Source organism: Amblyomma mixtum, chromosome 2 (assembly GCF_055824585.1).
Source record: "Amblyomma mixtum isolate Tamu chromosome 2, ASM5582458v1, whole genome shotgun sequence".
NCBI lineage: Eukaryota > Metazoa > Arthropoda > Arachnida > Ixodida > Ixodidae > Amblyomma > Amblyomma mixtum.
In genome coordinates this window covers 75,924,964-75,949,204 of record NC_143013.1, presented here as the reverse complement: position 1 = coordinate 75,949,204, position 24,241 = coordinate 75,924,964, and the positions used below count along the sequence as shown (strand labels likewise).

General features: G+C 49.1%; 1 protein-coding gene across 1 annotated transcript; it reads right to left on the bottom strand.

Moving 5' to 3' along the window:
- Nucleotides 1-5,208: 5,208 nt before the first annotated feature.
- Nucleotides 5,209-19,173, bottom strand: LOC149359791 (endothelin-converting enzyme-like 1). The gene is made up of 7 exons (XM_089567749.1): nt 19,024-19,173; nt 16,785-16,856; nt 14,313-14,617; nt 12,715-13,234; nt 10,590-11,177; nt 8,059-8,442; nt 5,209-5,499 (listed from the first exon to the last, which is right to left on the bottom strand). Exons 1-7 carry the CDS (start codon nt 19,171-19,173, stop codon nt 5,209-5,211), a joined length of 2,310 nt encoding a protein of 769 aa, XP_089423875.1.
- Nucleotides 19,174-24,241: the final 5,068 nt, after the last annotated feature.

Here is a 24,241-nt window from a genome sequence, read left to right as displayed (position 1 = left end):
CCTCAACTCTTTCCTGTACTACGAGCACAGCTCAGGGCCCATTATGGAGGTGCCGTCGATCTCTTTTCGAAAAGACGAGGCTGGACGGTTATCGCAACCACTCTCGCATGGTCTCAGAGTTGCCGTCTCATTGACGCGTGGCAAACGAAAGCGCTCTGGACTTTCGCCGATTGTTTGTGTCCCCCATTCCCGTGAGTCAAGAGAAACGCGCTTCGCCATCTACAGCCTTACGGCCCCACAGTAGCGCTTGAAGCGGACAGTGAGAACTCATGATTCCAGTCCGGTTTGAATCTTATATGCGAACAGCGGAAAATGGACTCTTGGCTCGTAATTTACAGTCCGTCGTTCCTCTCTGTTGAGGGAAGATGACGGTGGCCATGTCTGCATGGCAATGTGTTAAAGGACTACAGACATCAAATTTTCGTTCCGTGCTTATTGCTTTGAAATGATGCGTTCAACCGAACGCATGGCTATGACCAACCGATCGACGGCTGTGACATATAGCCAACCTTTAAGTCACGTGATGCACAAAACTACTTGCAATATAAACGCTAATACGTTGTTTTAATTCACTGCAACACTGGAACCAGCCTGCTTCAAAAGCTTTAAGGGCAACAAACAAGGTGTAAAAATTTATATAGTCGTTTTTTCGTGCCTCACGGGACTTAAAGGTTAGCTATATGTCACAGCCATCGTTCGGTTGATGAAACCTAAATAGAAAGAGTATCATTGTTTGTTCTGTAGGATTCAACGTCTCACAGCGACTGAGGCTCCGTAGTGGAGGGCTCCGGATAATTTCGACCACCTTGGGTTCTTTAACGTGTACTGACATCGCATAGCACACGGGCCTCTAGGATTTCGCCTCCATCAAAATTCGACCGCCGAGGCCGGGATTAAACCCGTGCTCTTCGGGTCAGCAGCAGAGCGCCATGACGAATCAGCCGCCGCGGCGGCTGAGACTTCAGATGGAATAGAATTCAAGGAATGGGAAGAGTCGCGGCGCTGGACATTCTTTATTTCTAATTTGCTTTGGGAAAGGAAATAGCGCAGTATCTGTCCCACATATCTTGGTGGACATCAGAACCGCACAGTAAATGAAGGGATAAAGGAGAGTCTGAGAGAAGAAAGAAAGGAAAAGGTGCCGTAGTGGATGCCTCCGGAATCATTTCGACCACCTGGGGATTTTTACGTGCACCGACATCGCATAGCATACAGGCGCTTTTTGCGTTTCGCCTCCATCAAAACAAAGCTGCCTCGGTCGGGTGGACACTCCCCCACAGACCGATCGTGGCAGCATCTGGCCTCGCGCTGTGCGGAATCAGAGTGAGCTGTGTTTTCGAAACAGTAATCGAAAGAAACTACGGCACAGCCTATTCGAACTTTGTGCCAATTATTAGAAAAGCTCACAGTTAGCAAGAGAAAAAAAATATCACCTGCGTGGCGGGAGCTACCGAAACGATTTAATTTTTGTCGAATCCTATGTAATCTCAATAACGACAACACGCGTTCTTTTACTGCTTTTCATCGCATAGCGAAAAGGCTAAGACCAAAGCGTAGGCAAGCGCAAAGGCAATGCATTCCATAGTCATGACGGTTAACCCGCTAAGCTCCCACTGCTGGTTGGTGTCTGGCCAGCTTGCGGGCAGGAAACGCAGCGCGAGCATGGAATCATTACTGTCTATGAGGATGGTGACCAGGTAGGGCTCGCCGGCTATGAGGTGCTGCCGTCTCACATTGGTCCGGAGGCACGGAGGTACTTCTTTCGATGAACCAACGAAAATTTCGCCGTTATAAAACTCTTGATGAGGGCTTTCGGATGGTATACGCCGGATTGAGACGATTTCACATAACGTAATGGATGTATTGATTGTTTCATGATGTGAAGGTTTGCAAGCGGAGCACGGATGTGCGGGGTACTAGCCATATAGACTGCATATAGCATCAAAAGAGCGTATGAACACGGACCCTGATGGCATATGCCGCCACCTCGTTCGCAGCGGCAAGCTTAGGTCATCCATCTATCCCACCCGAGTTCCTAGCTCCTAACCTCCCCACTCCGTTCCGCCATCCATCCACCCGTCCGTCTATTGCACTCGCGCATGACTTTCATGGGCTTAATTTTTTTTGCAGAATAATTTTTCACGATAAGAATAATCTCGAGGCGTTCTGACACAAGTGTGCCGCCCAAACGGAAGGTTTTAATACGGCGGTACACATCAGTGGACGGTTCCCACAGTCCAACGTTACCGTACCGCTGATCCGTCACACTATATCCGTGCAACGTAGATGGCTGCTGATTTTCTTTTTCGTAACGACGAGGGATATATCTGAGAAAGCGGAGCAGTTCAAGAGCACCCAGTGTGGTCACATCGGCCAGCCATGTCCAATAATTTTCGCTTTCTTGCGCACCACACCATGCGCACTAAAGCTTCTTGGGAATACTACTGCCTATCCCTTTCTGCACCTATCAACGTTTAGAAAACCGGCTATCACCTCTAGAGCAACGGCCAGCTCCTCCCCTTGGAAGCAACACGTCCCTTACCATCCTTACAGACTCTAGAGAAGCGTGCGTAACTACATGAACGGGTGCATAGGTCGCGCCGCGATCCGGATCCTCGAGAGCGCGACCCCACCAAAAGTCACACGTAGTATTTACTGGGTGCCAGGACACACCGACATAGCGGGGAACGAACGCGCCGACGAGATAGTTCGAGGGTATACGAGCCGAGCTTCCTCCCAATCGGACGATTCACCCGACCGAGTCGGGCCTACGTACTCAGACATTCTCAACTATACTATAAGGCGGTACGGATCCTCTATCCGCCGCCTCATCGTGATCTAAATCAACAAGAGGCAGTCTACTGGCGAAGACTGCAGACAGGATCATTCGCAAACCTGCATATCCTTAGCAAGATTTACCCGACGCAATATCGGGACACTTGCCCGTGGTGTGGTAGCAAACCATGGTTGTACCACATCACGTGGGGCTGCAGTAAGAGCGATAGCTTTCGCAAAGACCCGAGTGCAGAACAGTGGGAGAGCCGGCTCTCCAGCGACGATCTGGGTTGCCAACAGGGTCTGATCCAGCACGCCCAACGAGCAGCGAAGCTCAGCGGAGCCCTGGAATAGGGGCACCGACCCTGTGAGAAGAAGGAAGATGGACCTCTTCTTTCTCGTCTGCTACTAGCACAAGACCTTTCTAAAGCAATAAAAGTCTTTCCTATCCTATCAACGTTTGCTAGTCAGCCAGCGCTGCGCCCTTAGAGGCAGAATTCGTAAAAAATTTCCCTCACTGTATCCGTCTTGCACAACCTTACGGCTGTTGCCATAGTGCTGGTATCAAGCTATTTCGTTATTACACTGCTCATTTCCAACCCATGCTTCACTGCTTTGAGATTGCTTTTGAATGAGGTAAAATCTTTTAATTTCGTCAGCGAAACTAATTGCAAGGTATTATCTCGACTGAGCATTTCACTTCTACTGCTCGTAACTGGCGGGGCCCATCGTCATTTTCTTCTGTTATGTCCGCTGCGAAAAGTCGCTGCCTTGTTTTTGCCGGAAAACTAGAGACTGAACGAGCGAGTTACTTGTTCTTGTTATTCATCAAGAGTAATGTCATCAAACCGCGGGGCATGTCTAAACTGGAGTCTCAGCGTGCAATTTTACTTTGCATAAAGGCTGACCTAAGACATTGGTTTGTCACGGTTTCTGAGGGGTGGGCCAAGTCACGTGCTCATATTGCAGCCTTCAACCAACCACAGTGTGGAAGTCTAATCATTGCTGCCGAGTAATAAAACTGCTGAATGAAAACGGTGACGAAGGTGAAACATCTAAAGGCACAGCAGCATACAACATGAGTCTCGGTGCGTCCTCGTTTTAGTCGCGCAGCTTTATTACTCTGCAACCGTCAACAAGTTAGCCCGCGGGAATGTCGAGATTCGTGATCATTCGTTTACCATGCACTGCTTTCCTTCGTACTCTTGGCGTGAGGGGGTGAAGGGTTGTGCTGCGCAGTGACTTCTGTGCACTGCTTGTGGGAAGTTCACTGACTGTGCCGGTAAGCTAAAGGCATCGCTCTACCTACGAGGAATCTTTCACGCCGGTCAGTCCGTAAAGTCGGTTATGGTCGGCCATGCTTCTATGGAACTCGAGAAGCAGCAGCTTACGACACACCAATCAGTGGCGCTGTGTACGTCGAGCCCAAATATGACGAGCCTGACGATCACGCAGATTGCGTTCGTTGTATACGGCGTTCGTAATAAGGGGACTTCCCATGTTACAGCAAAAAATTTAAAGCCAGAGACAAGTGACGTTTATTTCTTAAAGCAGCTTCTAATGTACGTCTGCTTCTTCAAAGTAGATGCACAACAGACAGACACAGACAGACAGAGACAGACAAACATTACCTCATGAGCTGGACTACGCTTCACTGATGCTTCCACTCAGGACATCACTTAATACGCCATTCCCGCATCCACATCTAGGTTGCTTTAATTTCGTGAGGTTATTTTTGAACTCTTTGAAGACATTACACAAACTTGAAATCGTATTTTTAGGCGTAAAACAGTTAACATTGTTCATAAATCAAGCAAACAAGCACGTCGCACACTGTAGCCGACGAAGTCCAACATCGCTTGCTCACAAACCACTGAGTTCGAAGTGCTCTCTTGAGTTGACAACCGTGAGAGTAGCATGCACCGCTTAAAGTGAACAGTTTTGCTTCGCTCAAAACGCAGGGTGTTTTAAGAAACCAAACAATGCAAGTCGTCTGAATAACACAAAGAACTCTGAAATGTTCGCGCTATTCCATTTAAAGTCCCTGCATACGCTCCATAACACTCTGGCACGCTTGTACTGTGCATGTTCAAAAAAGCTGTGCACCAGTCTCAGCACCTGGATCTTGACACAACTGCAGGGCTACACTCGCAGTTAATGTGTAGGGAAGGTGAATAATTTTCCCCGCATTTATATTTAAAAGTGGTTTTCTGATTAAACGCAACGCTAGCTATACTTCAATGGATAGATCGCCTGTTTTTTGGGGAGAGTAATAGTTATGTATGTATCGTTAAAAAAGAAATGCCTTGTGTACAGCTACAAACTACGCAAATTTGAGTTAACTTTCGCCTATCTACAGATTTTTAAACAGAAAAAGCGCTTGTGTTCAAGCGCAACATAAGTGCCCAATGCACTGTGTGATACATGTCATCTTTAGGTGCCGAAAAAACTGCACGCCCCATCGGCGTTCATGGGGGAGTCGGGCGAGCAGCCGAAGGCGTCCGCGAACGGCCGGAAGTGACGCAGCGGGAGATTGCAGCGATCTCTGGAGGAGGAGGCTTCTTTCCCGCATACGGAGTGGCAGTGACTGATGAAGAAAATCTGGTCATCTGTGAACGTCTCCAGGTAGCGCAGCCTGTAGTCAGTCACTTTCCGGGGGTCGTGCGCCACTGCGTCCTTGTAAGCCGCGAACGCGATCTCCAGAGCCACCAACGACGGGAATACCTGCGACGACCCTGTTTCGCTCAAGCCCTGATTCGAAAGGATATTAGACTTAAGGCGGGATACAACCTAAAAGCGCACTAGTGTTTTGTCCAGGAAAAGAAACTTTAGTAACGAAAGAATATACTGAATCTAGGCAGCATGTAGTCGTGAACGTAAGCTCACGTATTGTACCACGAGGCCCTCAGTATACGAGGCCGTATTGCGTATGTTCCAAGTTCACTCAATTGACCCTTGATCATTCAAAGATACCGTATATTAACATCACAGCAGGTAGCTAGCAAGGTGAGTAAATTGTCAACTGTGGTATCGATACTCTTGAAAGTAAAGGCTTTCCAGCAATTCTTTTAAAAGGCGTATGCAATTCCCTCATATTGACTCCTTCTTTTAAAGATTTCAGCTACTCTGCTAAACAAAAGCGAACCTGGAGAGTAAATCACTCCCTTCAGGAGTACAAGTACTCCCCTGCTCAAAAATATTCCTGGTGGCTGAAGAATCCATAAATATGGATTCTTCCAAATATTTGGAACTTTTGCTCCGGTCGACAACTTTTGTGTATACGGTCTGAACGGTCTCCGTGACCGAGTGATTCCGGATGCAGTGTTACTATTGCGGTAAGTCTGTGTTCGCTGCTAAATGCTGTAGGAGAATGCCAGGGATCTAAGTGGGCAGTCATTGTTGAACGAGAAGGCGATCAAAATAAAAGCCTTATGCCGCAGAGAATGTAAATTCAGAAACAGTCAAGAAAACTATTGAACAGTTTGCAGGTTCTCTGGTCGCGATTGTTTAACCTTCGCTTCGCCTGCTCGCACGACAGCATTAGATCTCGCAAAGAAAAAAATCAGTGAGCGCATAGTGTCCTTCGGACTTACGTCTTTTCATGTTATGTACCCGTAGTGTAGCAGTGCATTAAATGAATGTCGCCATTCTCACTGACACATCGGTGACCGAATGACACAACAGCTCCTGAGAGCAAGGACAAAAATTGGACGGGACACTCAAGCTCCGCTGTAAGGGTATTGACGCGATAGCCTAATGGGTTTAATGCCCACGTATGTGGCTTCGGTCATTATCGACTTCGCACTCATCGATCCCTGGGAGTCATCATACCACTCCTGGCGGAGTGGTTGAGCGGTTAAGAAATGGGCCACTGCCCTGCGATGGAAGGTGCTGCCACCGGTGGGCCTTGTATGACCCAGGCTTCTCTTCGCGAGAGGCCAATGATTAATTCAATTACCATCTGTCATTGTGGCCAGTTTGCTCACAATCCTGTGGGCAACTTGGGCTCATGTCACAAGATCATGACACACAGGTGGCCCACCTGATTGCTTCTCCGGGGATTTTTCGCTCACAACACCAACGACGCCGGCGACGCCGGATTTTCTGCAGAACGGGAGCCTCGTAACGCTATCGCGTTAAAAGAAGCAAACAAACGAACCTGGAGGTTTGTTCCTCTGTTTTTCTGTTGCTTCGTAGATTTAATAGCCGTTTTGTCAAAACCAGACACTTATTGACGTTACATAGAATAGTTAGGCAGCTGCGAGTTACACCGGGCGTCAAATTTGCAGGGCGCGCGCAATTTGTAAGAGACGTGAACTTTGCTCTACCCATTGAGCATAACCTAAAATCAAACTACGGAACCTGCGCTTTAGAGCGGCAGCATGGCTGACTCTCTCATTCTCAGCCAGCGCGCGAAGCCTAGATGGGAATCTACTTTTGTAGCGAAAGCTACACTAGTATTGAAGAAGCGTAGGTCGTTGGGCCAGTTGGTGCATGGTAAGTAGAAATCTGCCTTCTGCGACAGCACCATCGCCTACCTCTCCTGAAAAGCCCGGTTTTATTCCCACTGCATAAAAAAACGATCTTCCGCCGTAGGACTTCATTGGTTTGTTTGGTTTCCAGCGTTGTCCTGTGTACTTCTCCTCCTTGTGAACGCGTCCTTTCCGCTGGTTTTCTACTTACCATGCACCAACTGGCCCAAGAAGCTACGCTTCTTCAATACTATGCTTCCTTTCTGGGCATCTTTCTACAAGTTCAACCTCCATGAGACCAGGCTGCCTTTTGCGTCAGCACCATCGCCCACCTCTCCTGCAAAGCCCGGTTTTATTCCCACTGCATAAAAAAACGATCTTCCGCCGTAGGACGTCATTGGTTTGTTTGGTTTCCAGCGTTGTCCTGTGTACTTCTCATCCTTGTGAACGCGTCCTTTCCGCTGTTTTTCTACTTACTTAAGCTACACTAGGCTACTCAGCGGCTCATTTCGGGCGGTTGTCGCCGGCCAGCATTGCGCATGCACCGTAACCATGGAAAACCATGACAACCATTGCAGCCAAGCAACCGGTTGCAATAGTTGTTAGGCATGCTCGGTGCCTAACGTACCTTTCGCTATGTATATCCTAGCCTATAGCCGAGCAATGTGACAGCATTTTCTCACTGACGCGGGTGTACCTTTAAACGAACACATAAGCACTCAAAGTTGTTATGTCTGTGTCCACCTTGCCGTACACACGCCTTCTCTCATGGTCGCCAGAACAGTGTAAACCACTGCACCGAATCACCCACCTGCACCATCGGGTACGCGGAGTGGTTGCCTTCCACGTTTCCGAGCTCACACTGCGCCCTGTCAATGTAGCCGGTCTGGTACCACCAGCGCTTGTTGGCTCCCGTGCTGTCCATGCCGGTACCGTGAGGGTCGAAGCTTCTGGCCAGCGGCTCTGCCACGATCGTGCCCAGTCCCGCATAGTTGACGGCGAACGTCCCGTTCAGGTAGTAGAGCGGCGGGGCGACCGACCCCAGCGACACGTCAGCGCGGTTGGCGATGTAGACGTAGCTGACGTGGCGGTCGCTGGGGAACATTCGCCTGCCGTAGACGTCCGCGAACTGGGACCGCTGGGCACGGAGGGCACGGTAGGAACGCGACGCGCTCAGCAGGTTGCTCACGAATCCCTGCGACGTAACGGTAAGCCCGCAATCACTGTTGAGATCTTTCAAGCGCGTCCAAAGAGGCCATCAGTCTGCGAACCTTTAAAAAATGCAAAATCGACGTCAAGAGGAGTTCACAAAGGCTTCTGCTAGGAAGGATCCTTCGAAGGTGCGCCAGAGGCTGGAAGCCACCTAAAATTTTGTTTTTAATGGGACAGCATTAGGAGGGCCGCGAAGGCGAAAACTGTACGGCGGCGTCTGTGCGAAGCCTCCACTTGCTAGGTGGTGTTTAGGGGGTTTACCTCTCTTCACCTGTCACCGAGAAGAAAATGACTCGTACACCAGCAGGCCTACGTGCTCAGTGTACAGCCTCCCAAATAACTATCTGAAAAATGAAGCCATATTCCTAAGGAAGAGAAACCTAGCTTTCAAAAGGCACGCCAGTGGCTGAGTTTGAAACAGCCACCTGCCGATGGAGCGGTGCATCACTTCGCCACTCCGCCACTGCGTCGAAAATGGTATGCGAGGAATCGCTGCGATCTTTGATTGTGACACATTTTGCATAGTTATGTAGTCAGAATCGGAATCGAATCACAGTTGGTATAGATTTGGGAGTGAAAGGCAATAGACTTAGAATTGGAATAGAGTCAAAACTGGAATGGATTTGCGAACAAAAGAAGCATGCTATAGCATTTCCACCGCACTAATCCAATTGATCACTAATTTTTTTCGTGACACAGACGTACGGATGCCGGCGTTTCTCATGAAAGGAACCTCTAATCTGAAGCCGAAATACGGCGGGCTTGATCTTGAAGAATGGGCAACATGACAAAAAAAAAACCTGGAGGGGGCACTAAGCTCCGCTTGAAAGGTATGACGCAACAGCGTTAATGAGTTAATGCCCGCATATGCGGAATCATGTGAAATCATGTGAAATCATGTGTAGGTCATATGATCTTGTGGCGTCATCACAACCTACCCACCGGATTGTAGCTGAAGAAGTTGCGATAGCGCTCGCTTGCGTTGGAACGGAAGCCAATTTTATAATTAGCGATAGCAAAACGGCCATCTATAATTTTAGAAACGGTAGGATCTCGCCGGAAGAGGCAAGGATTCTGGCCAGTAGACAGCTAAACAGAAAAGTTAGCCTAATTTAGACTCCCGCACACGCGCCCATTCCTGGCAACGACGCGGCCCACGAGTTAGCCCGAGATCTCTACTTCCGGTTAGCTGTGGAGCCGCCCGACTGCCGCAACATGTACGAGCGTCTGCAAAATTATACGGAAATTGTTGAAAACTATAGGTTACAAAGGAGACTGGTGCCACCACCGGATAAAAGTCTAAACAATAGGGAGGCAATCGCAAGGCAACGCCTCCAAGCTGGGAATACGTAAACCCGGTCTGGGCATATCATGTTCATAGAGATCAAGAAAACGATAAGTGCAAGCACTGTGGGGCGAAATGGACTTTCGACCACATAATCTGGGAATGCGCTAGCTCTCCAGGGGCTAACGAAAGCATAAATTGTAGAGAATCCTGGGAATCCCTGCTGCGGAGCGCGGCCCCTGCTTCACAGCAACAAGCCATCCGCCAAGACCTCTTCGCCTGCTTCTAATCGCACAGGTCCCGGCCCCCGTCACCAAGGCCTGCGTGCCGGGGACGGGGAGTAGGGGGCTTCCTTATCTGGCGGAAAATAAAGTTATCATCATCATCATACCACCGGATTAAGCAAACTGCGCATCGTGGGAGGTGCCAGTTAAATTAAGTATTGGTCACGAGAGATTGCCCTCGAATGGCAACCTGGGTTTCACAAGACCATTAGGTGGCAGCATCTGCCATCGCAGGGCAGTGACGCATCGCTTAACCACTGCGCCACTATGGCAGGAGTGGTATGAAGGTTCCCATATATATATGAATGTAAAGTAGAGAATGACCAATTCTGCATATACGGGCCTTAACCCACTGACTCTATCGCGTCGCATCCGTAAGGTGGAGCCTAAGTGTGGATCCCCTCCAAATTTTTCGCTCACGCCGTCGCTGACGACGACGACGACGACGGAGCCGCGTATTCCGCTGAACAGGAGCATAAACGTTGTCGCGTTAAAAAAATACGCAAAAGACTTTAAGCTGGAACTTCGAAAACGATGCTCTGTGTTGCTAGTGAAACTTACGAGCTGCGTCTTGTCTGCCACAGCGTAGCCATTGGCGAACGCTTGGCGCCGCGCGTCATCGAAGAACTCGCTGGGTGGCAGCAGGGATATCGAGAGGATTTCCAGCTTGCGTTGCGCCGCCTTTCGGGGCCCGTCGTGGATCCAGGAAGACTGGAGAAATTTCCTGGTAGCCGCCGACCTCAGCGTGCGCTCGAAGTAGCTCAGGTGATGCCTGGCGTCTCCGGTACCGAACACATGGGTCAAGTGCTCGGCCACGCTCAGCAAGCCGAACAGGGATTCGGCGTATTCGAAGCAGCCGTACTTGCGGGCTTTGCCACGGCTTTCGTCGAATGCGAGATCGGGTTTGTTCGCGACGGCCCACAAGTGAGTCTGGACGAATACCCAGGCTAGGCCCACGACCAGCAGGTGCTTGCTGTTGTCTTTCAGCAGCCTGTCCAAGCTGGCCAGCACGGCAGGGCCGTCGACAACGATCCAATGCTCGCCACTCCACGCGAACTGCCCCGAGAACTGCTTGTTGAGCAACGCCAGCCACGTACCGGGATCAGCTGAGGAAGTCGCGTTGCCGAGGTCGCGAATCTTGAACCAGACCTGATCGAAGAAAAGAAGATGAATGGGCCAGCGTCAGAAGACAGAACGCCCGTACGCAAGATATCCAGCCTGCAGGTAAGGATATAAAAAAATGACAACACTGATGTTCTTCCTCAGTTGCACAGGAGCACCACCTCGCTTCCAGGAGCAGTGCCGAAGCTGCATTGCAAGTTTCCTTCGCGCTGCTACGTGATAGTAGCCTGTCTTATGTCATTCGTGAATTACCTTTCTCATTTTAGGGGTTCCTCTTTGCATTGCAGAGCAGTAGGAACGTTCACGATGGACCTATAGCGTTTAAACGGCTTCCACATCTTCTATATGCATCAGATACGTTGAATTTGCTGAAATAATTTTTGGGCATTAGTAGAAACACTGCTCAGGTCATATCGACTACATAAAACCCGAAAGACAGGACACAGAGCTATTTTCATGAAGCTCACACTGCATTGAGTGCTTATGTAGTGCGACGGTGTCTGTACTCCAGGGTGCTCAAGCGAACCTCCTAGTGTCCTTTGAACGTACCAAGGACAATGGTATCGTAAGGACGCGCGACAGCAAACGCTCGGTGTTTACGGCACGAAGGAAAAAAATGTTCTTGAATGCGCGCGCTCCCGCAGGCGCATCCCAGCGCACGGCCCTCGACCTCATTTCCCCGTGACCTTGGCAAAGCGGCGCTCGCGGTCAGGCGGTTCTAGATGGTCAGCGCCGCATCGAGAAGACTGGGAGAGGGAGACGCAGCTTGACGGCATGCTGCGGCGCCAACTCAATTTCGGAGCGCCGCCGCCCGCTTCGAGAGATTTCAAGCCTGCTTATTTAAGAGCATGTTAGGTTAAGTTTTGCGGTTCTAGGTCAGGCTTCGAGCAGCGAGAGTAATCAGGGCCCGGTTCTCGGCAAGCTTATCGTGAAGAGCGAGCGTTATGCTCAAGTAATTTATTGTGTCAGCTTCGGCAGCTGAGCATGCAGTGTTCAATGAGCTTTGGTTATAAAGCCCCCGTTCCTTTGTTCTCTGTGCGCTGCCTGTCCATCGTCTGGCTGCCTGCTACCCGTCCTCCTCCCAATCCACGTGCACCTCGAAGTAGTGAGTTGGAAGAACGTGATCTTTACACAATGGATACGCGAAAGGAAAATAAAAAAAGGATATGGATGTGAAAGTAAAGCCGGACTGTCTTGCCAAAATTTATAATCTTCACTTTAAGAGGTGAACTATTCCTATCGAACGCTAAGCAGAAATGGAGCGTTAACTGTTCGGCACTTTGGTAATGCGTAGTGTTAGTGATCGACGTTTCTCTGTCGTACTAGTGCTTTTGAGCTAGAGATTCGAGCAAAACTGCAAAAGGAGATCACCATTTCTTTAAGTCCAAAGGAGCGCCCTAGCTAGTTCGATAGTTCGATGCTACCAGTAACCATGCATTACTATCATAGTCATCAGCATAATAAGCTGTGTCCATCTTGGTATCATTAGATAATACCTTCAGCTTTATTACTGGCGCAGTAGTAAGCCCCAGAACCAACATTTAATCGAGCCGTAGCCTCTTACCTGCTCGGATTCGTCAGCCACAATGTCTAGCTTGGCTGCCAGAATAGCCTCCTCCAGTTCCCGAAGCGTCGTCGCCGAAACGTTCGACTTGGTCACCGATAGCACCTGGTAATAATCCTGCACGTAGCTCTCGTACTGTGCCTGGTCCACGGACTTACGGACTCCCTCTTGCCAGACATAGCTCAGCTTGCCGCGGCTGAGGACGAGTGCTACCGCAGCCTCTCCGGTGACGCTAGCGGCGTTCCGCGGCAGCTCCAGCACGCGGACGTCAAAGAGCAAGTTGAGGTTCCAGTTGATGGCCAGGTCTAGCATCAGGTCCAGGGGGTCCACGCCATCGACGTCCGGCTGCGGTTCCTCGGGCCAAAGCATACCACGCCGCCTGCGGAATTCTCGGAACTCGGCGAGGCTGCGCTCAGTCTCAATGCGCCCCGGGTCGACGCAGCTTTCGAACAGCAGCTCGGCACTAACCCGGGACCCTTCCGCGTTTCCGTCCAAACCGCTGGAGCCGCTGTCGATGGCCCTGCAGCGGTGTGTAGTTCAACCCGAACAGAGTCCTCAGACATTTTGCCAACCTCAGGGCCGAACCAGAGACAGCTACGGCTTCCATTAAGCTCGTGAGAGCGTCCGCATCATGGCCCATAAATTCCCATCACCTTACAGGTGGTACGCAGGAGCTTTCTTTCGTGACATACTACGACGTTGATGACTACTGAGAAGCCCGTGCTTTATCTTCAGGGAAAGGAAACTCACATGTCGCTGTTACCAAAGCAGTAAAACTCGAAATTCGGTTAGAAGACCCCAAAACCACCTGCTGACTGCAAGCAACAGACAAGTAACAAGTTCTAATGTTTCGGTGCTATCGCGGGTGCAGCGACGCTGACGTCGTTTACCCCAAACTTTCCACTCTACCGTCATACACTTGTACCTGGAAAAATTGCTGGCTCCTGCCGTCGCTTGCAGCTGTCCACACTACGCGCTCCCTGATACAGGTAATATTCGTCTCCTGCCGCATTTATTCCTGTTACCGAAACACCTGCTGATTGACGGCGGGATGCGCTTTTGTCGATCAGACCCGAGTCGTTTGTCCTGGCACCAGGAGCAACGCTCAACATGAGCCAAACTGTAGAGGCAACCACTGCATCCTTATTCAAAACAGCTAACTCTTTCTTCTTCCGCCTCTCCGCTGAGGCTGCACCATTAATTTCTCCATATGTATTTTCCCACTTCCTAGCAACTACGAGACCCTGAACCTGATCGGTGCCTAGCAGTTGTCTCCTCCAATGCGTCACCCCTTTACGTGGAGAGAGCGCCCCCCGCTGGTGCGATGGGGGCTAAATACAAAATCGCTTGAGTTATGTGCGATGTCAGTGCACATAAAGAACTCCAGGTGGCCAAAATTAATCGGGAGGTCTAGACAGTGGTGTCTTTCATAGCCTATGGACAGCTTTGGGAGGTTAAACTGGGCATACTAAACTATAGGAGCATCGATAAGGCTACCAGCAGACTAACAACTGCCCTTCGCAAAAAGACATTTGTTTCCCACTGAGATAGGAAGTGTAGGCAGTGTGTCCTTTCACCGTGGCGTAGGGACGGCGTACCTGAGGTACATCCTTTCGACGAGCGACTTCGGCGGCCTCTCCTGCGCAGGCTTGCCGCAGACGAACTCGTAGAAGTCGTGGCACGGATCGGCCAGCCTGTTGAGCGTGCTGAGGAGCTCGGCAGCGTGCGCCATGCAGTCCTCGGTCTGGCAGACGTTGATGCGCTGCACGTGGTCCTTGATGAACAGCAGGTAGGCGAAGAGGAGCGCCGACGCCACCACCAGGACGGCTATGGACAGGCACCGGCCCGTGCGACAGAGCTGGTCGCGGGTGAGGGCCGAGACGCGCCGGCTGTTCTCTTCCTGCTGCGAGAGGAATCACACAGCGGTGGCTAGACATCCGTATGAAGAACTCCTTACGCGTCGCTTTACTCCGACAAAGTGGCGCCATTCCGCTTCTTTTTTAAACCTCGCTGCCCATCAGAACACTGGAGCGCCTTCAAAAAGGTTAAAGCCTCTCAGCGCCTGTAGAAAAACGAGAAGACATTATTTTTAACCTCAGTTAAGAGTTTCTTGTGAAGGACTATTATCCCGTCATTGCGTAGCCATTCCTGCCATCGGCTAAGACGCGGCGAGTCTTCATCCGCCACGATGTCTCAGTGGTCACGGCAAGCACAATACCAAGGGACTGAATCAACACAGGCTAGCGTTAGCTCAAGATGACTACCGTAAGTTCTCCACACTAGGGTCGGATAGTTTTGGCCTTATCTCGGGAAACTGGAACAAAATTAATTTGAGATTGAGATCGCGTATTAGTCGCCGTATGAAAACTCTAACCACGACCGTACGATTACGGTATCTGTTCTAGCTTAACGGCCATGGTTGATGCAGCGGCATCGTGAAGAACACGTCACCGGAGACAGCCGCTGTATTTGCATACCGCGTTAAGACGACCACTAGAAAACAGGAGGAGTAACTGCTCCCACCCAAACACAGCCGTTTGGCTACACGGGAAAGCTGAGCAGCTGTCACAGAAACTGCATAATTGAATAAAAATTCAACATGGTCCACGGATCGAACTCGGGACCATATACCGGTCCCAGCTAGCCGCTCTATCTACTAATCTAACCAGGGCTGCTATCAGATGACAGAGCAATGCCCGAGTGATCAAGAGCTCGAAGTAGGAACCATGGCCCCGAGGTAGAGCAGAGAAAAAGGAGTGCCACTACTCCCTAGCAGCCCTTGGTAGCTTAGCCAAGAAGAGCGACTTCCCTGGACAGGCGCTGGGTCTGGGTTCGGTTCCACTGATCAGGGGGGATTTTTTGTCAAGTAAGGAGCTTCTGCGAAAGCTGCGTAGCTTTATCTTTCGTATAGCCGTATGGCTGCGCTTGGGTGGGTGGCAGTGAGTAATTACTATTTCAAATCTACACCACTATGGGGGATTGTCAACAGGATGAATAGGAGAGCGCGAGAAATTAAGTGACATGTAACTGCCTTCTTTTCGTTGTATTAATGCCTTTGCAGACAACCTGAACGCCCGGACCTTAACAGATTTCGTATATTGACGGTATTACATAGAAGAATAGCGAAGCAACTGTACCGTAATGCGCTTTCAACGAGGTGGCGTCAAGGAGTGGCTGGCTCAGTGATGATCGCTGTAACGGCCTTCTCATGGAATCTTCTTTGTTTCTTAGTTCTTAAAAAGATGGGATGCATGAAACCTTTATGGAGTTGCTGTGGTGGCAACTGTCCTAATCGGAGAAGGCTCGAAGACGGCCTTAAGAATAGTAGTTCCTCAATGGCAATCGATCGCATCGTTCTCTTCCTTTCTGTTCTGTGTTTGTAGCCGGGTTTGCGCCTTGCCCAGGCTTAGATGTTTGTCATCAGCCAAAATTTTGTTTCGCGGGGAAATTCTTCTCATTTCTCTCCTCCCTGAAAACTTATGAACATTGCTTCGAGGGCCAATCTGGAACAGAGAAATCTCCGAAAAAGGAAAATCAATTTACGAGAGGTTTCAGTGAATGGCGTCACTAATTTTTAAAAATAAGCGTTTTAAGTTGAGTGATCTTTTCCCGGCATAGTAATACCAGTGTGGCTGATGTCAGAAAACCGGCGAATCATGTTAACTAGTAAAGTTAATCAATAAATTTTTATACTTAATTTTTTAACTATAACATGTGCAGCTTTCTGTTCAAATCCTGTCGCGTTGCGCGGAGCACCCTGTACGAAACCCACATACCCCTACCCCCTCCATTTTGTCTCCCTAGCACCCCCCCCCCCCCGATTTCACCCGCTTTTGCAAGTTGGTCAAAATTTGGCAGTGACCACTCCTTACCCTTCCAAACATATTCCTGAACAAACGCAACCGTCAGACGTAAATAAAGTGGTAAGTGCCGTTGTGAACGAGCACTGCACGGAAGTTACTGAAGCGAAAGCTACACTCAAGCCAAATCAGATCGCTAAAACTGCTTTAAGGTCACCCGCATTACCCGTCAAAACAGCAGTCATCTAAGATGTAGTGTGCACCACTCACACTTATCTTCGGCGGCGACGACAGGTATCCTGGTCGCTTGCGCTTGCGCGTCCGTGAGTCCCCGCTCTTGACCTGTGCCACAAGCGCCACAGGGAAGGTGTGGCTGTGAGGGTTTATGCAATAGCCAGTGCATGTCGGCGGCATCGATATATCTAGAAAAAAAACTCCCGCCTTCTAATGCGGTTATCAACGACCAAAGTTGGTAGACGAGTCGTCGAGGATCTGCACATAGCGCTGCCACCCACAACAGAAGGACTAAAGGGACATTTCCTAGGACTGGAGAAATAAACTACTAGTTAAATCAATACGAGAAAACATGCATCCCGAGCACAATAAAGGTAGGAGTGATGCAAGAGCTAGAGCTATAGAGAAGTATTACTGCAGCAAAAATGGCACGTATTATGTACACGCGGCGGGCCATACGCAGCAGAGCATCTGCACCGGCGCGGTCATACACGAGAGAAAGGAGGTGGATGGACCCTCGGTGAAAACTAGTATAGTTGAGTTAGCTGAGGAAGTGGCGATAGCGCTGGCAGCCACTCATTCTGACGCCACGCACATAATTTTTGATTGTCAACACGCCTGTCGAATTTATATGAGGGAAAGAGTAGCGCCGCTTGCCAGCAAAATTTTAGCAAACGCGCAGCTTAGCTCAGTGCAGAGAACAAAACAATTGGTATGGGTGCCCGGACACTAGGGAATAGGTGGGAACGAGGCTGCGCGCACAGCCACCCGAGCGTCTGTCCTCCGGAGTTCTACTGAATTTCCAGACTCTGTCGGGACTCCTGTACCGAATCCGCTTACCACATATGCGGACATTACAGCCTATCTGCGCCTCAGCAGACAGACGTTCCCAGAGCCCACCAAGGACCTGCATGGATAGAACTGAGGAGCGACACCTCAGAAGGCTGCAAACGGGGTCGTTTCTAAGCACTGCGATTATAAAACCCATTGACCCGACTTCTTCGCGGTACTGTGAATTTTGTGAGGTGTGGGCAGACGCATACCATGTGGTATTTGCCTGCCAGGAAAATACTGAAATAAAGAGAGTAAATCAGCAAACGAGAAAAGGCTGGGAGGTGACCTTGTTCGACTGCTTGGACCTGGAGTACCAGAGGGCGCTAGTTCAATGAGCGCGGGCAGCTGCTAACGCCAATGGTGTCCCGGAATGAGGACTACCACCCAGGCAAGGGTGGGGTGAAAGCCTCCACTCTCCTCTAAAATAAGGCGCAGGGTATCCATTAAAGTTCTACCCCCACCGCCACCGCCTTCCTTCGGCGCAACTAAGTGACAGCGAGAGCTGTTAGTGGCCATCGGTGGCGTGGACAGAATTTAGGCTTCAGCCTAAGTTCGACCCGCCTGCCATGAAGGCTTGCTAGTTTGAGGTGCTTCGAGGGGAACTGCACATGTGTTTACATTGGCACATGTTGAGAAGTTGACACGGAGCTCTCTGTATACATGCCAACAATGTATTTATTTAATTGCGAAAGCATGCTCGTGGTATGTGAATGGAGTTAACAAATTAAGATGAACCGAGATTGCTCGATGAAGCTAATTAACGAGCCGTGGTGAAGCCCCCAGTGTTCCAAGCCAGGAAGCCCGGTCGGGTGGAAGCCTTTGCCTTGAAGGTTGCAAAGACACAGGGACTGCGACTAAGGCAATACCCATAGACGAGCTGTTAGGTTCGCTTCAGGGGATCGAACTGAACAAGTTACTGAAAACGGGTATGGGATCATGGTTGCCACCTCCTGGTGAGAAATTATTTGAAGCGCCCTCAACCTCCTGTTCCTTTTGCCGAGGATTTCAACTCTCTCCATACTGCGCAGACATTCCATGAGCTGGCTGCATATTCCGGCATCGGCCGCATCGAGAGGCATTTCAAACACGTCAGCCAGTCATTCAAATGGAGTGTGGGAACACTCGGCTGTACAGCAGGCAGTGACGATCCTTGTCCGGGAAAGCACCACCACAGAAATACGCTCTTCCCTTGTCTGGCTATAGCTGTCCACCTCAAAGGGAGGGAAAATGCGTGGCCGCACTTTCCTGATGGGCCATTGTTCCCCTATCTACTTCTTAATTCAATCCAGGGGCATGGCACTTGCCCCAATATTAGTTTTCTGCGTTGGTCGCTTTAGCCCTGAAACGCTTGCTTGTTAGCTCTAGGGGCAGAAAAGACAGGTTTGAAGGCCGTACGCTAGAAGTCATGCGACAGGAACGCAAGGACGGCCGATCCACTCACGCTGCTGTCGCTGCGTCTGGCTGGCTTTCCCAGTGCGTCCTCCGAGCGAACGACTGGCTCGGCCACCGGAGGCACCGATGGCGTCGGCTGCTGGCCAGGAGGGCTGTCTTCTCCTTCTTGCTGCTGTCCACTCTGGCTGCCCGAATCCATGGTGCGATTCACGACGCGAAGTTGGGGTAAAAAAGAGTCCCGCAGAACGAACGGCCTTCTTCAATGGCTTCCGCATGTGTCGCGCGCCGCCTGCTCACGTGGCTATTTCTTCATCCTCTTTCTCTTCTCCTCATCGAAGGAGAGCAACACGTCATTAGAAGTAGTAGCGGTATTTCATCTCGTGATTTTTTGTCTTGGTCTAGCCTCAATACTTGGTACACATTTTTTTTTTTGCTAAAGTTTGCTAGTCTCCTAAAATTGTGCCAAGAGTCAGGCTCACAAGACTGAACGCAGGCAGACATTTATTCGTAATTTTTGCGCTCAGTTTCTCTAACTGTGGTAATCCTATATAATATTCAAGCAGTACGGTATCGCAGTAAACATATGTGAAGAAGAGTATACCTCAGCGCACAATTTAAACCTTTTTTTTAAGTGAGTGGTGTCTGAGTGGCACCTGGTGTGCTCTCGTCAAATATCTGGAAATTGGTACGATGAGAACTAAGCCTTCTCCACCGGGCAGGGAAACGCAAATTACGCTACTTGGCCTTGGTGTAGTTTATGCACAGTAGTCCGCCACTTGCTGCTGAGTAATAGAAGTGCATCCGCGTTAACTTTTGTCACTGCCGAAGTTTGCCGCAGTTATCGACATCTTCAGTGTAACGTAAGACTTCCCCCAAGACTGCTTCTTCCCTCGCGCCAGGCGCTGTTACAACACCGCACGAGGCCTTTAGGTTACGTCATATAACACAGCTGGTTGACACGAACACGAAGAATGGTGCATAGGGCATCGTGTATACCGTGTACCTGCACGACTCTTCGTGCAATGTGCTTATATGCCGAGTATTGCCTCGGGACATAAAAGAAAAAAAGAAAACTTTGAGATCACTGCGGCTACCCGCATTGGAGCGATGTGAAAAATAAAAGTACGCATACTATATCAATGTCCATGGTCATTTTAACGTCTAAGTGAATTTTTCGCGTTTAATTAATTCACTAACTGCACTTCATCAACCAATTATTTCCCACGGCAAAATTTTATCACACACTATCTGTCACAACCACACTTTCACAGATTTATCTTAACAGAACGACGTAATCATGCGGAGTCTTTTTGCTGACGTAACAGAACCATATAATGGTTTCGCATTAATTAATAACGACAGATAGATTAAGCCCATAGATTAAGTCAAGCGGGGAGTGATATGCATTTTGCACGTGCAGGTAGTAGGTGCCACGAAAAGCAGTATATTCAAATGAGAGTATCCTTGCTGTCAGGTGCCGAATTATGTTGGCCTCAAAACGTACAGGACACCCAGGGCCTGTAACCGGGCCTCCAAAGCGAGGTCGATTGCGAATAAATGCCTGATGTCAGGGCCACCCACTGAAATGTGACCGCTACAAGACGGCTCAGATGGCAGGATACAGTGACCACCCACAGCTGGAATAGTGCACGCGAGCAGCGCCGGAGATTTTTTTTTGTCGATAAATAAGAGGCGATGTCGTGCTTCGCTGTGCGAATAGCACTTTTTCAAAACAGAATCGAATACGAATAGCGCTCTTTTGCTGCCGAATAGATTACGAATGAGGATGCTAAAAAGCGAATGGAACACTAATAGAACTGATCCAAATCGAATACGACTCGAATATTTTTACGAACCTTCAGTACGTTTGCGAATATTGGTAGAGAAGGAAGAACCGCGCGAAACAGCGAATTGGAAGCGGCAGCGCTGGGGTTCGGCGCTGTAACTTATGGAATTGATATCTACAGCTATAATTGCATTCCATTTCATACAATTCCATTCTCTCGCGGGCACGCAACTCGAAGTCTATACCGTCTTGTTATATGCATACGACCTGGGAATCACCTGTGTACTGCTGCCACTAAACGCATGGCGCTCCTAGCGGCGTCTGACGGCAAAAAAAGTTTAGGTCACTCTTTCAGGCTTCCCCATTTCTGCGCATGATTAGCCGATTGTGCGAGTGCGCGCTTATTTCTGCGGTGACAGCGCCCGAAAAGGAATTAACGTGGTTGGCATTCGAGGTAATGGGCATATACGTCCGACATCGCAAGATATGCTTGACGCTTACTGAGGTCGTAGGTCACAGGTACCACGTGGAGATGATGATGAATACATCGCCTTTTTGTCTGAAATTAGAACCTTCTGAAGTACCCGACAGGTGCAATTTGTTTTCCTAGAGATCGCATGGTGCCTCCCTTGTGTGTCAGACCAAGCGGGCAGCGGCAGAAGCGTGCGTAAAAAGTGCTTCGAAGGCAGGCTTTCGGTGAACACGCTGATTGAAGAACTACAATCGCTTTCACCTCCTAAGCCGAATTATACAAGCTAGTGGCATAATACTTCGGCCAGTAGCAGGGAAACAATGTAAAGAATTCTTTAAAAGGCAAAATTTTACCGTTCTGTACTTCAGTCTCAAACGATCCAAAGTTGTAAGAAAACGCGGATTCTGTAAACATATCCAGGTTTGCATACAATAGCCACACACATGCGCTTGCATGCACGTGGGCGTTTTTTGAAATTGTGTTACAAGAAATGAGTTTATCCCAACGCAGGGGCGTCATAGAATCGACGTCAGTGCTTTGACGGTACCTAAAATAAGCATAGGATGTTGTTGAAACTCTGCCCTAAAATTGTCAGCATGCCAGAACTCCGGCCACAATCAGCCACTCGCCATGTTACTCTAACTCGCACTAGAACCGCTCTTCAAGAGCGGATGCAGCAACGTGCCTTTATCGAACGGGTGCCATCTGTGTTCATATTGTACAGGTAGACTCATGGGCAGAGAACAGATGCGCTGACGTGGTGGTCTACTAAAGTGCAGTTCAAACTACCATCGCCACTTCTTCGATGTCGGAAGAATGACAAGACAGGAAGTTTTCATGCAAAAAATGCGCTCTGGCTCTAACATGGAAGGTTTTCGCCCAATTTCATGTCCTCAGTAGAGGGCTCTTATCGATAACCATCCAGGTCGAAATTAACCTGATAACTCTAACCAAGAATATCAAATATAAATGATATCTTTATCAGCGTGCACTGTATACAACTGGACCAGACAGGAGGGCAGGTTATTCAAGTGAACTTGGAAGAACAGGGAAAAGGAAAAGAAGTAAAATCAGTAGATCAAGCAGAAAATGGAGGCTATAGAATAAGTGAGCACTATCGGGCAATCGGCATGAATAGTTTCCTTGTGGAGCTGTACCCAGCGCTTTGCGTGTGTCTCTGCAGTTCATTGGTCGTTATGGCACATCTCCACGTGAATTTCTATAATTGACGCTGGAGGCTTTTAATGCCTGAGATTGTCAGTAATAAAACCATCGTTGTGCGAAGTTGCCCCTCACGGTGCCTGTTAACTCAGTATGCTACCTTAGCCATACCTTTGGCCCCCTACTCCGTATTAGCATTCCGAAGGACGCATTGAAAGGCATGAGCACATGATAATACAATACCCAATAATTCTGCACAAAGGCGTTTTTTGACGGGAAAGAGTTTATGAGCGCCATTAATTATATATTGTAAGATTTCACTTTAAAAATCAATATAGCCGCAGATCTCCTGTCGGCAGGTTGATTTTCTATTTGCATTAACGTTTTGGCAACCGTTAAAAGCGTTCCCCATTGGTTTTTCTATGGCAGTATTAACTGCTCGACGCAAGCGATGGAAACACTATAAAAGAAAGATTTTGATACATATCAGAAGACTGGACCATTGCCCTCAATATTTCTATACCAGTTCCTTACAGTTTTCCAATATTAAAAAAATTTGTCCAAGAATGTTGCACATGACACGTCACTTGTTCTGCAAGGCATTATTTTATTTTTTACCAAAATATGCCGCTGATTGTGCGTTTCTGTCAGCATTATGCTTAGCATTAGTTCAGCGATTTGTCAGCATTATTTTGCCGTATAGGAGCCTTATTTTACGGTCGGCCGAAGGATGGGGTACTGAGCTGTTCCCTACAGACCCAGCTGCGGTCTACTGAGCAATGTTTCTAACCTGCAAAGGAACTGTGGGGTCTGAAACAGGAACAATGCTCAGTCGCTCTGCACGGGAGCAGTAATTTGTAACTCGATGCAACATCCAAGAGTGAACAAAATCGAAAAAGAACCGGGCACTTTCTTCAGACAATAATGAGAAACGGATCCTCCGCCTTCCTGCGACTCTTGATTCAGCTGCATCCCGGCGGCGGCGGCGGCTCTAACTAGAAGCGCCGTGGCTTTTATTCCTTGCCTCTGCAAAACAGCGTGCGTGTGCGTATAAATTAACCCTAATTAGCCAAAGACGACGCCGTCTCAGCAAATTGAACGGGGTTTTCAAAAATATAAAGAAGACAGGAGGGAAGACGCTAATCTTGTCGAAGCCCTGTCCAAGTGCTCTTCTTAAAATCAGCGAAGCATCTTCTTGAAAAACGCCTTTCTAATCAGACGTACCGAAGAGTGAAAAAGGGACAGGTGGGTGTACTAGTGGCTTTTTTTAATGATAATAACCTTTGCACACGGCCTTCCCTCTCGGATTATCGGAATACGGTTGTTGAAGGTGTTACAGTTTTCACCCCGCTAGTGTGGGCATGCGTAAAATATGCGCACATTAGTTAGCTTGTGATGAAAGTTTCTTTTAAAAAAATTGCTTCATGCCGACTTTCATCGCCTTTGCTCGGTAAAAGAGCTATGGCTACCCCTCCAGGTTCGTGCTGCCAGGCCAGCCTCCCAGGAAGCGGGCCATTGCGAAGGCACATCAAACAGCGAATGCAGCAACAGACACTGAGGTGTCCTACAATGCGCTGCACTTTAACAACTACTTTCGATGACGAAATAGACAATCATTTTATATGAGAGTCTTGTTCGTGGGGCAACTGTATCCAGCATGTTCTGCACACACAAAACGGAGGAACGAGAATGCCTGTGTGAGTGCAATTGACGCCATGCTGCGCTACGGTTTAGGCGAGGTCTCTGTAAACACGGACTGCAGATGGTGTTGTTTTAAACTGAATTTACTCATGATAGTGTAAATGACATAACTGGCGGCTAGAACACAAGAATGCCTCATTTGTCCTT